The 13,864-nt window shown below is 35.2% G+C and overlaps 1 protein-coding gene across 1 annotated transcript; it reads left to right on the forward strand.

Moving 5' to 3' along the window:
- Positions 1 to 46: 46 nt before the first annotated feature.
- Positions 47 to 13,240, forward strand: Rpt1 (26S proteasome regulatory subunit Rpt1). Its single transcript, XM_089250637.1, has 10 exons — positions 47 to 235; positions 1,067 to 1,104; positions 2,595 to 2,676; positions 3,571 to 3,802; positions 4,439 to 4,607; positions 5,867 to 6,031; positions 6,983 to 7,070; positions 7,448 to 7,650; positions 12,714 to 12,810; positions 12,977 to 13,240. Exons 1-10 carry the CDS (start codon positions 160 to 162, stop codon positions 13,132 to 13,134), a joined length of 1,308 nt encoding a protein of 435 aa, XP_089106763.1. The 5' UTR covers positions 47 to 159; the 3' UTR covers positions 13,135 to 13,240.
- Positions 13,241 to 13,864: the final 624 nt, after the last annotated feature.

Consider the following 13,864-nt stretch of genomic DNA (forward strand, 5'->3'; position numbering starts at 1 on the left):
CAAACTGTAACCGGACCGTGATACAGCATTATAAAAAAAATTAAATTGCGAATCGGCTTTTGGCAACGTTACGAGTGTAGGGAAGGTTTTGTTGTCAAAATACATATCTTTTGAGTTTAATAAGATTTAATTTAATTGTAATTTATTTAATCTCCGATCATGCCGGACTATTTGGGAGATGATATGCGCAAAACAAAGGCAGACGACAAAGAGGAAAAAGAAGAAGATGTCAAAGGTAAACATTTGGACAGACTGTGAATTTCATCACGAAACGAACCTCATTGTAATACCTCTTACTAACATCTAAAAAAGGGGTTCTTAACCTATGGGTCGCAGTTCGGGTTTCCGAGATGAGTCGTATGAGCCCATTTGCAATCTTGTTTCCACTCATTCCTAAACTTGTTTGTAGGCATTTTTGAATTTAAATAGCCCCATGATTCATTGCCAGAAAAGGTCAAGAACCCCTGATATAAAACAAAAGTTTGTAGTATAATTTGAAATACATGGTGATGATATTGCTATCTTTGCCGGTATATGAGCCTATATATCGATCACAGGGGTTCTTAACCTTTTTCTGCTGTGACCTAAAGTCAACAACATAAGCTTTGCGACGGTTTTGACTGTTCTTCGAAATTTGTTAAACCAATGCCGCAAGTGCGTTTATAACAAGACTGTAAGTGGATTTGGTTAATTCCCAATGCATGGTATACCATGGTTTTGCAACTGTTTTTATGGCTAAACCCACTAGGGTTAGTGCTTGAGCTCTTAAAAACCACACAGAAATAAGGTCCATCTTCGCACAGAAGTCTATAACACTCCTCGTCCCTTCGAATTGTAGATGGTGTGGAAACATTTAATTAAACATCATCAGCCATAATCCAAAAAAGGGAAAAACACAGTATGAAAAAAGCAACAAACAATTTATATTTAAACATTGCTAATAAATGTTTTTCCCCCATTATTGTATTTTTGGATGTAAAACTAATTCAGTTTAGGAATAATTCGTAATTGATAGGAGTTTTTATGAAATTTGTGTACTAACTGCAGTTTGATTTTTAATTTTTAGCTCTGGACGAAGGTGACATTGCTTTGTTGAAAACTTATGTAAGTGGTTTTCCCCTCCACATTATTTTATACTGTTTTTTGATAGGTTTGCATTTGATAATAAACTACATACAGTGGTGGATTAAAGTTGGTCGAGGCCCCGGGCACAAAAAAAAAATATTGGGCCCCTTAAATTAGAAAAAACTGAAGTTTTCAGAGCCCTTTAGAAGTCAAAGCCCTGGGGGTGCGCCCGCTGTTAAATCCGCCTCTGACTATATATTGTAATTTTTTTATAACAGGGAATTTTAAGATGTGATTATTAATCAACTCGTAGTAATTTTAATTGCTCTGAAAATTTTCACATTATTATATATCAATGTAAATGATTCTGTACAAAGATGACGTCACTCTCCGCTACCATATGAAGGTTTTAACAACTGGCTGTTGCGAAGATATATTTTGGAAAGAGAGAAAATTCAGCGGCCCCTGTGGGGAATTGAACCCACATCCTTTCACTTTCCGGGTGAACGCCCTAGACCACTAGACTACAGAGGCACGGAATCTCTCAATCTTTCCTTGAGGGAGTGATGTCATCCTTGTATAAGTCGCCATCTGGTGGCAGCATCAGCAGTTGTGAGCTTGGCCTGAGTCTGGTCCGGCCGTCCATGTACGGTCCCTTTCAGTGTACACGAGCTCCAAGGAAAGATTGAGAGATTCCGTGCCTCTGTAGTCTAGTGGTCTAGGGCGTTCACCCAGAAAGTGAAAGGACATGGGTTCGATTCCCCGCAGGGGCCACTGAATTTTCTCTTTCCAAAATATATCTTCGCAACAGCCAGTTGTTAAAACCTTCGTAAATGATTCTGCATAAGAAATTGACTCACCTCAATGGCAAAAGTCTTCTTTTGAGCACTTGAAGATAAAATTGTACAAGGTTTGTTTAAAAAGTATCCAATATTATTTTTCGTGTTTAAACCAATGAAGTTAGGGAGGCGTGGTTTGGTGCATGTATGTCTGCAATCCCAGTGTGCATGCTTAAATTGTTTTCCTGCCTGCTAAAGCTCCCAGTCAATGAATGAAGAAATGTAAGTGAGCAGCATCAAAATTTTGGTTTTTGACAAAAATGTCAGAAAAAATTGAGCAACACTACTGCATTAATCGTGAAAATAAATATTCGTGCATACTCATGATGAGCCATGTCACTGTAGTCATAGAAGACAGTCAACGAGACTTTGACATTGCATATCCCAAAGATCAAATTGTCAATTAAAATGAAATGAAAGGAAGGTGGCAATTGCAGGGAGCAGCAAATTGGGGGGGGGGGGCGAACAAAAAGCACCATTGTAAAATTTACTTAGACAGCAGAGGGTGCACTTGCTTCTCTCAACAAAAATGACCCCGAATTCTGGTTACATCTTATTGTTCTTGTGGCCCAGTTGTTTTCTCTTGTTTATTAAAAAACTTGTTAATCAGGCTTAATAATCCCCATTTCTATGCTATTGATTTCTTTTCCTACAATTTTTTAATTTTATCCTTACAATTTGTTGTTATAGGGTGTGGGGCAGTACAGCAAGTCCATAAAACATGCCGAAGAAGATATACAGAAGATCCTCAAGAAGGTCAATGAACTGACAGGTGTGTATACAACTTTTGAAAATATCATCAACGACAATTATTTGTGAATAACTAGCTAATGTGTGCATATACAGTGAACACTCGATATAATGACCCCCCTTTGTCTCATTAATAACAGATGTTATATTGGAAGGATTGCTATATTGAGAGTAGTTCATATATGATAGTCTATGATCTGTGAAAAATTCATGGTAATGGAATGGTCGCTATAATGATCATAGACTGTATTATCATTTTGTATACACTGGTGGGGTGCATCAAATAAGTTATTCCAAGTTCTCTAGTGAATAGTGTATTATATTAAATGTAACAAAATTTGGTGGGTATTCACATCCTCATGGTTTTGAATTTCTAAAGGACAAAAGTTAGAGCCGAAAGTTTCCAATAGATTAAATTTTTGAACTTTCTATTGAGTACAATATACTGATTTAAATATTTGCATCCAATAATGTTTTTAGCAGATATCTCCACGAAGAACTGTCAATAATATTTTCAGCAAATATCTCCACAAAGAATGGTCCAAAAATATTTTCAGCAAATATCTCCACAAAGAACGGACAATAAAAAAATATGAAGCTAATGAAATTTAAAATTCATTCATATACTCAGATAATTTGCCAAATTTTTGCTTCAAGATTTGAAAGACAGATGGCAGAGCTTCTCAAACACGTAACACATGTTTCCCTGTTGTGAACTTCTATATTTTTTCTTTTTGGAAATTGAAAGCTTGCATTCCACTGTTGTATATTCATTGAAATTTTATTCAGTCCAATGTGTTACTAGAGAGCTCTAAATGCTTCATGTTATTTTATGCCTACCCAGTTGCTACAAGTAATCTGAAATGAACGAATTCTGTCATGGTGTAATAACTACATTTGTGTGAAACTATTTCAGGCATCAAAGAATCTGACACTGGCTTGGCTCCTCCTGCACTGTGGGATCTTGCTGCAGATAAACAGACTTTGCAAAACGAACAACCTCTGCAAGTTGCTCGGTGCACCAAGATCATTAGCGCAGAGTCAGAAGAACCGAAGTACATCATAAATGTGAAACAGTTTGCTAAATTCGTAGTGGATCTTGCGGATTCTGTCGCCCCCACTGATATCGAGGAAGGCATGAGAGTTGGGTGAGTTTTATAGTTATGTTTCATAAATGGTGAATTTCCATATTCAAATCATCTGCTTTTATGCGCTTTAGATGGTCCAGAATTAAAAAAAAAAATTGATACACATATTTATATACCACTGTATTTTGGTTGCATTTGGCATCAATATTTTTTATGGGCAAATCATTTTTTAGACACCTCGTTGAGCTATTGGCCTGTTTTGGCCTTTGTGTTTGTTTATATTTGTATGAAATCGTCTAATTAATCTGTTTTTTTATTCTATTTATTTTCATTTATGTATGTTTTTCATAGGTCATCTAACATTATTATTGATTCGTAAATACTATTCTGGTTTATTTTAATTTTAAAACCTGAATATAGAGGATGTATTGTTCATAAAGTATTACAGTAAACCTCTCTTTTGAAGACACTGGTGAGACAAAAAAAAATTCCTGGTGAAAAAAGGAGGTGCCTGTTAATCGGGGGTTTAAAAGGTATAGTTTTATTTTATGCTGGGATATTATTAATGGTTGTAAAAGAGAACTGACCACATCCGAGATGTCTGTTAAAAGGAATTTTACGGTAATTAATTTCTTACTTAAATTCATTGGATAAATATTGAATATATACCTTAACCACATCAATTCAATCTTGCAGCGTCGATCGTAACAAGTATCAGATCCATATTCCTTTGCCACCGAAAATCGATCCAACCGTGACTATGATGCAAGTCGAAGACAAACCTGATGTTACTTACAGTGACGTCGGTGGTTGTAAGGAGCAGATAGAAAAACTTAGAGAAGTTGTAGAGACCCCTCTTTTGCATGTAAGCGGAAAATAACTTACTTTGCTTGTTTTTATTTTCTTGGTTACTAAATTTGTTTGTCACATGTTTATTATTATTATTGTTGACAATGATAAATTTGTTGAGTGATGATAATAAATGTAGCATGAAATTAATGTTATATCAGTTCTCTTGCTACTGAAGTTTCCATAAAAAAATACGAAGAATGCTGCTTGCCGGCTGAATCTTTACTGTTCCATTAGAAAAACATGTTTGGAATTGCCTATAGTATAATGTTAAACTCTTCTCGATATAAGAATATCTGTTACTGCGATAAGTCCCTCTATGACTATATTTTTTATATTTTGCCTAAAATCACATCAACATATCTTTAAATTCTTCACCAGTTTTTGTTCTTTCGAGGTGTTTAATGACATTAGTATATACATCGCACTGTCTTCCCTCCAAAAGCATGGGCAGAGATACGGGGGGGGGGGGTCCCCAGCGTCAAAGGTGGAGTTGACTGATTTAATGTATATATGAATTGACATCGTGATCATTAATCCTCAGCAATAATGACCGTGCCCCCCCCCCCCAGCCCCAGACTTCCAAGTCTATCTGCTATCTCCGCCTATGTCCAAAAGTGTTAATGAAGTTGCCAGGAAGCCACTTTCTATTTAATACACAAAAGTGTTGCTATACAGGTTGAAACACCTAACTGAAATTTAATTTGTCAATTGTTCAATTAGATTTTTTTGTTGTGGATACATACTCAGAAATGCATGGTATTAACAATGCCAATTCAGAAAGAGATGCCAACAACAGTAAAAATTTGGTGGTGCCTGATGATATGTATGTTACCTCTCTATATTATGGTAACCCTCTCTACAACAATATTTTTTCTTGTTCCACAGAATATTGTATCAAGGTTTCACTGGTAGCTATGCACCCTGTATACACAGCGTACACTAACATCAAATCCATGCAGATGAAAGAAAAATATATATATACTCCAAGGGAATATTGTTTGAATCTGATTAAAAAGAAATGAATTTGCTTTGCCCATTCTCAAACTCTGTAGCCCTGTTGACCGGAATAACTACCCAAAGGAACCATCTAGATATTATTCATCGAGATGGTTCCCTTCTGATTCTTTTTCTTTTCCATGGTGAGGGATTGCCTAGCATAGCTGCTTATTGGTTGATAGTTCACCTGCTTGTAAGAACTGCATTCATATAAATTCCTAATTTTTGTAATGCATGATAAACAGTCAATTAGATGTAATTTTTTTTTAATTTCAGCCAGAAAAATTTGTAAAGCTAGGAATCGAGCCTCCAAAAGGTGTTCTGTTGTTTGGACCTCCTGGTACCGGTAAAACCTTGTGTGCAAGAGCAGTTGCTAATAGAACTGATGCTTGTTTCATCAGAGTTATAGGTTCAGAACTTGTCCAGAAATATGTAGGGGAGGTACATATCTGTTTTTATGATGTTTCAGACTTTTTCCTATACTATATATACTATATGTTCTTACCTACCATTTAAAAATTGTGAATTATATTAATTAACTAATGATTGAATTAACTCTTCTCGCCACCATTATGAAGAAATGAAATAATTATCATGTAAAATTTTTTGTGGGTCATTTTAATTTTAATTAAATTGTAGAAACGAACAAAAAAGTTTTTTTTCAGAAAATTATTTAGTACACAACAAATTAATTAACCCCTGGTACTTGAAAGTTTTCTCAGCACTATATGATGACATTATGAAGAAACTGAATGTGTATTTTGATCTCAATGAAACAACTATTAAAAATAAGTTTTTAGGAGGAAATACAGATTTAAAGAACAGATTATTTACTAGCTTGATGTATAATATCATTATGCTCAATAAATTCATCAAATAAATTAATACTATTAGTCACATAAGCACGGGCTCCACTATCCACAATCCAAATATTTTTACCTGAGACATGACTGTATGCTTACAATAAAAAAATACCAATTGAAACATGTTGAATAATACATAATAAATATTTATTTTACCATGAAGAAAGAAATTTTTTCCCATTAAACATTTGTCATTCCTGTGATTTGCTGCAGTCTTTTCTATCTCCACTCTTTAACAAAATGAGCATCAATTAGCGAATTTGTTGTAAGTTAAATTTTTTTTGGCTACAATTAGAGATACTGATATCAATCACACTGTGATATTATTACAGCAATTGAGTAATTTTCCATTTGGTCAAAATTAAAATGATCATGCCTACCTGCGGTCCACCTGTACCATCGTTTTGGACCCTAAGTTAAGAAGCGTTGCATTCGATCAAATACATGTTGCAACCATTCTTATTTCATGCACCGTAACTTGTATAAAAAACATGATGTTGTCCTTTTTTTTCTTTTTTTTTTAATTCAGGGTGCAAGGATGGTTCGTGAACTCTTCGAAATGGCTCGGACCAAAAAGGCATGCTTAATATTCTTTGATGAAATTGATGCTATAGGAGGTAAAATTACTATTACTTAAAACGCCTTCATCAATTCTTTTAGATACCTTTCAAAGTCATTTGTTAGGTTATATCAGGGTTTACGCTGCGGTCACATTTTTTGCAAAATGTGAAAGAAAATCTTAGAATGCAAAAGAAGTGGTAGCTACTTTTGCAAAAATGCGTACATGAGGTACGGAACGAGTAGACATCCAACCATCAATCATTACATTAGCATTGTAGCATTTTGCTAAAGCTTTTCTCCCCATTTTCGCTTTTTTGGAAAGGAATTTTTTATCTACCTTAAACCCTGGGTTATATACATAGAGTTAGCATTATTACAATATGTAAATTACATTAAAACTGATTCATCTTCGTTTTTTATTTCGCCCCTGTAGGTGCAAGATTTGATGATGGAGCTGGAGGAGATAATGAAGTTCAGCGTACCATGTTAGAACTGATTAATCAGTTGGATGGTTTTGATCCGCGTGGAAACATCAAGGTTCTGATGGCCACAAACAGGCCAGATATCTTGGATCCAGCTCTTATGCGACCTGGTCGTCTTGACAGGAAAATTGAATTTGGACTACCTGACCTTGAGGTAAATATGATAGAGGTTTCATACGGGGTGTCCTGTAAGTGCAAAAATGACCTTTATCTCATCAACCGTCCATCGTAGAGGTATGATGCCAATTTAAAAAATACTTAACAGACGTTCAAAAATTACCCTGTACCAGTTTAGAGAGTACAAAATACAGTGTGTAACAAAATAAAAAAAAAAACCTAAATTTATATTGAGTTCTCTTGTCCACTAACTTCCAACTAGAAAGTTGTTGCCCTGTCTCTCCTGATGCCAAAAAAGAAAAAAAAATTCATACTAACTTTTAAATAAATTTCTAAGTGCAATATTCACAGAAATATTCAAATTCGAAAATGATGAAAATTTGAGGGGGAAAACAGTGTTAAATGCAGGCAAAATGGTTTATCCTGCATGTAATGCTGTTCTTTCCAAAATTTCTTGCGTTTTTTGAATTTAAATATCTATGTGAATATTTAATACTTAGAAACATTGAATTTTTTGTTGGCATCAGGAGAGACAGCGCAACAACGTTCTAATCGGAAGTTAGAGCACAGTAATATATAACATATTTTAAAATTTAAATTCCAAAATTTTTTTTAATTTTATTTAAAATACGATTGAAATAATGAAATCTCAACCTTTTGCTTCATTTCATGAATTGAACAGTTTCCTTTATTTTTAATCAATTTTTATTCAATTACATTGATGTCATGGTATTTTATCATGCCCGCAAGCGGTTTTTGATGTTTTTTTTTAACATTTACGAAAACTTAAGTATCTAAGATATGACTATATGATAAAACTAGGGTGACCATACGTCCTGTGTTTCCCGGGACAGTCCCTGTATTTTGTTTTTTTTGTCATTCCAACTTTTTGGCAAAAGTGTCCTGGTTTTTCCCATATTTTATTCTTTATTCACGTCAAAAGATTGCCATTATTTTTCAACTCATAAATTATTTTTTGATAATTACAACTATAAATGAGAATATTAATCTTCCACATTTGTCTTGATGAACGGTTTTTTTATGGAATTTATTTTAATCCACCTCAATTTGCAGTAATGGTTCATTTGCTGTGATTGTGATTTTTCCGTAATTTCAACAATATTTGGCAACTTTGTTTGGCGATAATTGGCGATGTCCTGTATTTAGAATCCCAATTTCCCATATTTCTCTCGATGAAATATGGTCAGCCTATGTAAAACTTTATACCAGCATAGGATAGCACATACAATCAAGAACATGTGTAAAAAATTTGGAATAAATCAATGGTTAAATAGTATTTTTAATGATATTTCCATTATCCATTAGAGCATAGTTTTTCACCATGTTAAAAAGTATGAGAACCCTTAATATACTGTATTTACAGTAGAAACCTCTTTAACTGACACCCATGGAAAGTTTGGTCCGCTGATGGGGAGTGTCTATCTAACATTTCGTAAAATGCATTGCAGGCACTATTGCAAGGGATTTGAAATATATTTGCTAACAGGACTTTTCATTGTATGTTTTATGATTACAGAAAGAACCAACGAAAAATCAAATAAAAATAATGAATTCCTAATATGTTTTGACACACTATGAGTGTCATCTTCAGAGGATAAGTATAAACACTAATGCTGATCTGGTGTCCCAGTTGGATTAGTTAAAAAAAAAACTAGTTAAAACTCCTAGTTGCTCAATGAGAAAAAGTATGTTCAAATCATATGTGGTCAAAATGGAGCTGATTAAATGCAAAAGACATGCAAGTCTTAAATAAGGTTCTGATTGGTGCTTGAGAAACTGAACTGTTGGTCTATTCAGATTTCCTTGAAATTCGCATTTGTAATGAACCTAAGCAATATCACTGCAATTGGGAGCATGGGGTTATTTATAATTTATCTATCTTTGAATCCATTTTGCAAGCAACCAATCGTAATGTCACTTTAAACTTATCTGCAGACACTAAACTTCATTCTGACTAAAATGACTGTCTTGAAAGGACATATTTTTCCCACCAAGCAACTGAGACTTAACCCTTTGCAGTCCTTTGTCGAGATGGAATTGACATCAGGAAAAAAATGATGTTTCATTATTATTATGGCCCCTAACGTTTTTACAGTAAGATTCCCCCTTCCCATAAATTCAGCTTCTCAGCAAAATTCTTGCCATTCAAAAAACATAATATCTAGCATCCAGTGGTCTTCATGTAATTGTGATTGCAGGAGTCTATAAAGTACCAATGAACTGTCAAAAAAACCTCTAGACAGCAAAGGGTTTAGATTTAGTAACAAACTCAACTGGGATCCCTGGTCAGTGGGATAATGATTATATTTATCCTCTGAAGACAGTACCCATAGTGTGTCAAAACTTGTTAGAAATTCATGGTTTTTCCTTTTTATTTGCTTTTTTCATTAGTTCTTCCTGTGAGGGTATCTCAAGTATAGGATTATAACTCCTCCATATTTTATTGTTTAGATTAGTGACAGGCAAACTACAGCCCCCTTAGAGTTTCTATCCAGCCTGCCGCACATTTTAAAATAATATAGAAATTTTCTATTCCAGTGTTTTTAAAAAAATCATTTGAGAGGGTCTTCCATTTTGTGCATTTGCAAAATGTACTCTTTTGCAAAAAAAAAAAAAAAACACCATGGAGAAATTGACTGTTTTTATTGACATTAAACATGTGTAAAGCTCATACACAGATAATGAAATGATTAAAAATTCAAAGCCGTAGGACCCATCAATGGCTAACAATTGCACATTGAATGTTCAAATCAGTAATTGGTGAAATCCCCCCTGGCGGCGATGCATGTTTGTATACGTCAATGTAAGGAGTGATAAAGATTCCTAATCTCATCTTGCGATACGTTCTGCCAGGCATTCATTAATTGTTGCTCCAAATCTGTGATATTTTGGGGTGGCCTACCATGTCCCATACATGTTCAATTGGTGAAAGGGCCGGTGACCTTGATGGCCAAGGAAGAGTATCAATAACACGGAGGCAGTCCAGAGATATGCAAGCTGTATGGGGCCTGGCATTATCTTGTTGGAAAATGGCCCCAAGATGACGTGCCATGAAGCGTAATGCAACTGGCTGCAGGATGTCATTAATATATCATTGAGCTGTTAAATTTGTGCGCAGGACGACTAGAGGTGACCTGCTGTTATAAGAGATAGCACCCCACACCATCACACCAGGGGTAATGGCTGTATGCCTCTCTAAAGCAAAATTTGATTGGGACTGCTGGCCCTGGCCCCTCCACATACGGGTCCAATGGACATCTGCTCCAAGACTGAAGCAGGATTTATAGCTGAACACTATGTGATACCAGTCTGCTGGCAGCCATGATGATTGGTTGCAACACCACTCTAGAGGACTCTGCTGATGTTGTGTGGTTAAAAGCTGCTGTGAGCGTAACCCCGCCTCAACCATGCACCGTGAGATGGTGGAAGGTACCATGGGTGGTATGGCAGAGTCTGTAGCATGTTAGATAGCAGACAGTGATGCCGTTGGAGGGCAGTTCGGGCCTCTTGCACAATCATCCGGTCTTGCCTCGCATTCGTGCACCTTAGTCTTCCAGAGCCTTCATTCCGTTGAGTTCTTTTCATTACTGCTAGCACCTTTGCACAGAACTGTAATGCAACAACAAAAAAAGATAAACCGTCTGTGATTGTTACTAGTTTTATGGAATGCTAGTTGTGCAGTAGAAACGCTCGCCATGACCGAGGTTAACATTCATTGGCCTTGAAAATTTAATCATTTGTATACTTGGCATAAAGGAATTTGCGTGCGAAATTTCGAAATGATCAGTTTTTTAGGGGGGTGCTTGGTTTTTTTTTTTTTGCAAAAGAGTATAGCTGTGAAAATTCAAATATAAATTGATTTATAAAAATTTTTGCGTATGTTAAGAATAGAAATATTTTGCTAAACATGCATGAAGTTATTAAAATGTACTTATTTATTTTTCATAGTTGTTAAGGATATATCTCATTGTGACTTATTTGCAATGAAACCGTGGCAGTGTTTAAAGAATACATTATATCTTGTCACTTAACGTGTAAGCATGAAAATTCTGAATGAAATTATGAATCACTGTCATAGTCCGGCCCGCAACATTTTTTTTTTATCCCATTCCTAAAAAAGTTTGCCCATCAATGGTTTGGACCATAGTTTCCCAACCTTTTTTGCCCCACCGCCCCCCCCCCCCTTCTTCAGAAGTTTTTTTCTCCCCTACATAATCTAACACATAGGATCCTGAGTTACACCGGTAGCTTCTACCGCCGCTCCCCCCCCCCCCCGGAACATTCCATCGCCCCCGCAGGGGCCGTTAACGCCCATGTTGGGAATCACTGGTTTAGACTATGATTATTAAGCTGGATTCATTTTATTTGATATTCCACAAAGCTGGAAGAGATTTTTTTTAAATAGGTTCATGTAAGCTGATAATACAGGATGTCTGGATCAATGATTCCGAACAATGATTGAAAATCAGTGATGTCACGTAGGGTGACAATATTAGAAAAATTTGGCTGCCTAGTTCTGTAAATTTGAGGGCAAATTTTCTGAAAGTGTCATTATGCGTGCTGCCATTGATACGAACGAACAAAGGGAAATGGTGTCACTATTTAAAAAAAGTGGAAATGTTAGCTCTCATCGACTGTGAACCTGATTTCCACTCCAGGGTTATTTTTTTTCCAGATGAGGCAATATTCCATGTATTCAACAGGGTTAATAAGCACAATTATGTGTCAAATTCTGGGCTCAGAAAATTCCCATGCAATTTCGGAATTGCGAAGAAACAATCTCAAAATAAATAAATGTATAGTGTGTGTTTTCCACGTAATATAGTAATTGTGCCATTTTTCCCCTTGCAACAAAAAGAGCTCATATAAAGGTGCACCAATTTTCATTCAGAATTTTCTAACTGTTGCTTTTGATTTATATATTCTCATTTCCAACTTCATGTAAAATTTAAAAACTGATTGGAAATAGGGACCTTCGATTCGGACACTCTGTACATTTAGGAAACATTTAACAAGTGTCTTATAAAATTTTCATGAGAATAAGTTTTTTTTTTAAATAGTTATTATAATGGTTTTTAGGGAAGAACACATATCTTCAAGATCCATGCTAGGTCAATGAGTGTTGAAAGAGATATTCGGTTCGAATTGCTTGCTAGATTATGTCCTAACAGCACTGGTGAGTAATTCTGCTTATTGTTCTATATTTTTTTTCATAGAAAATTTTGAACGAATTCAAGAGAAATGCATTTTGTTGTTTTATACGCTTGAAAAAGTAGTTTTTACCATGCATTGTAATTTATTATGAAACCGTTTTCCTGTAAGAATTCAATTTGTCTTTGTAGGTGCTGAAATTAGAAGTGTATGCACAGAAGCTGGTATGTTCGCTATCAGGGCTCGGCGAAAAGTAGCAACGGAGAAAGACTTTCTGGATGCTATCAATAAAGTCATCAAGTCCTATGCCAAATTTAGTGCTACACCTCGTTATATGACTTACAATTAATTCAGACATCCATGAAGGATTATTTGAAGGTTTCTTACCCCTTTCTAACACAGCGTGTAAAATCATTTTGCTTTTGTGCATTAAAGTGTATCACAGTTTCATAAGACTTCAGTAAGGTCATTGCTTATCGCAGTTTTTTTTTTTATTTCTTGAAATTATACGAGGAATTCTGAAGCTTTTTCTCTTGCAACATTTTTATGCATCAATTGTGTGTCTATTTACCAATAATATTTTAAATTCATTGATCGATCAAATGAATTGATAGATGAAATTCAATGAATTAATGTCCCTTATTTCATGCTATATAACAGTTACTTTGCATTGCCTTTCCAGTTCTTGGTGGGTAGGCATTCCCTGCCCCCTTATATCCACGCGTTACTTGTAATAATAAAGTCAAAATTTCTAAGTCACATGCACCCTTTCAAAATTGAACCAAAAATTCAAGTACCAGTTATTGTATAGCTGCCAAGTCTCCAGAATTTTAACTTCATCTCTCAACCTTCCGAAAAGTTTGTAAATCTCTAGAATATTTACAAAAATCACAAAAAAACCCTAATTATTCCTAAAATTTCCCTGCTTCATTAAAAAAAATCCTCTCTTTGGAAAACAATCCCTAAGGAATTTCTTGTGGGGTTATGGGGGCAAAGTCTTTTGCCTCTGTTTTCCCCCCTTTCGAAATGACGTCACACGTCATAAATGGGGGAATAGTGGGAAATTCCTTCTTTAAGTA

The sequence above is a fragment of the Pholcus phalangioides genome, unplaced genomic scaffold (assembly GCF_987345545.1).
Source record: "Pholcus phalangioides strain wild (caught in Gottingen) unplaced genomic scaffold, Ppha-v1.0 ptg000024l_1, whole genome shotgun sequence".
Lineage (NCBI taxonomy): Eukaryota > Metazoa > Arthropoda > Arachnida > Araneae > Pholcidae > Pholcus > Pholcus phalangioides.

Excerpts from the sequence above, each read along its gene's own strand:
- Rpt1 (XM_089250637.1), top strand. The coding sequence starts at position 160 with ATGCCGGACTATTTGGGAGATGATATGCGCAAAACAAAGGCAGACGAC. Across the intron at positions 4,608-5,866 it reads TAGAGACCCCTCTTTTGCAT|CCAGAAAAATTTGTAAAGCT; the intron begins GTAAGCGGAAAA and ends TTTTAATTTCAG. Across the intron at positions 7,071-7,447 it reads TGAAATTGATGCTATAGGAG|GTGCAAGATTTGATGATGGA; the intron begins GTAAAATTACTA and ends TCGCCCCTGTAG.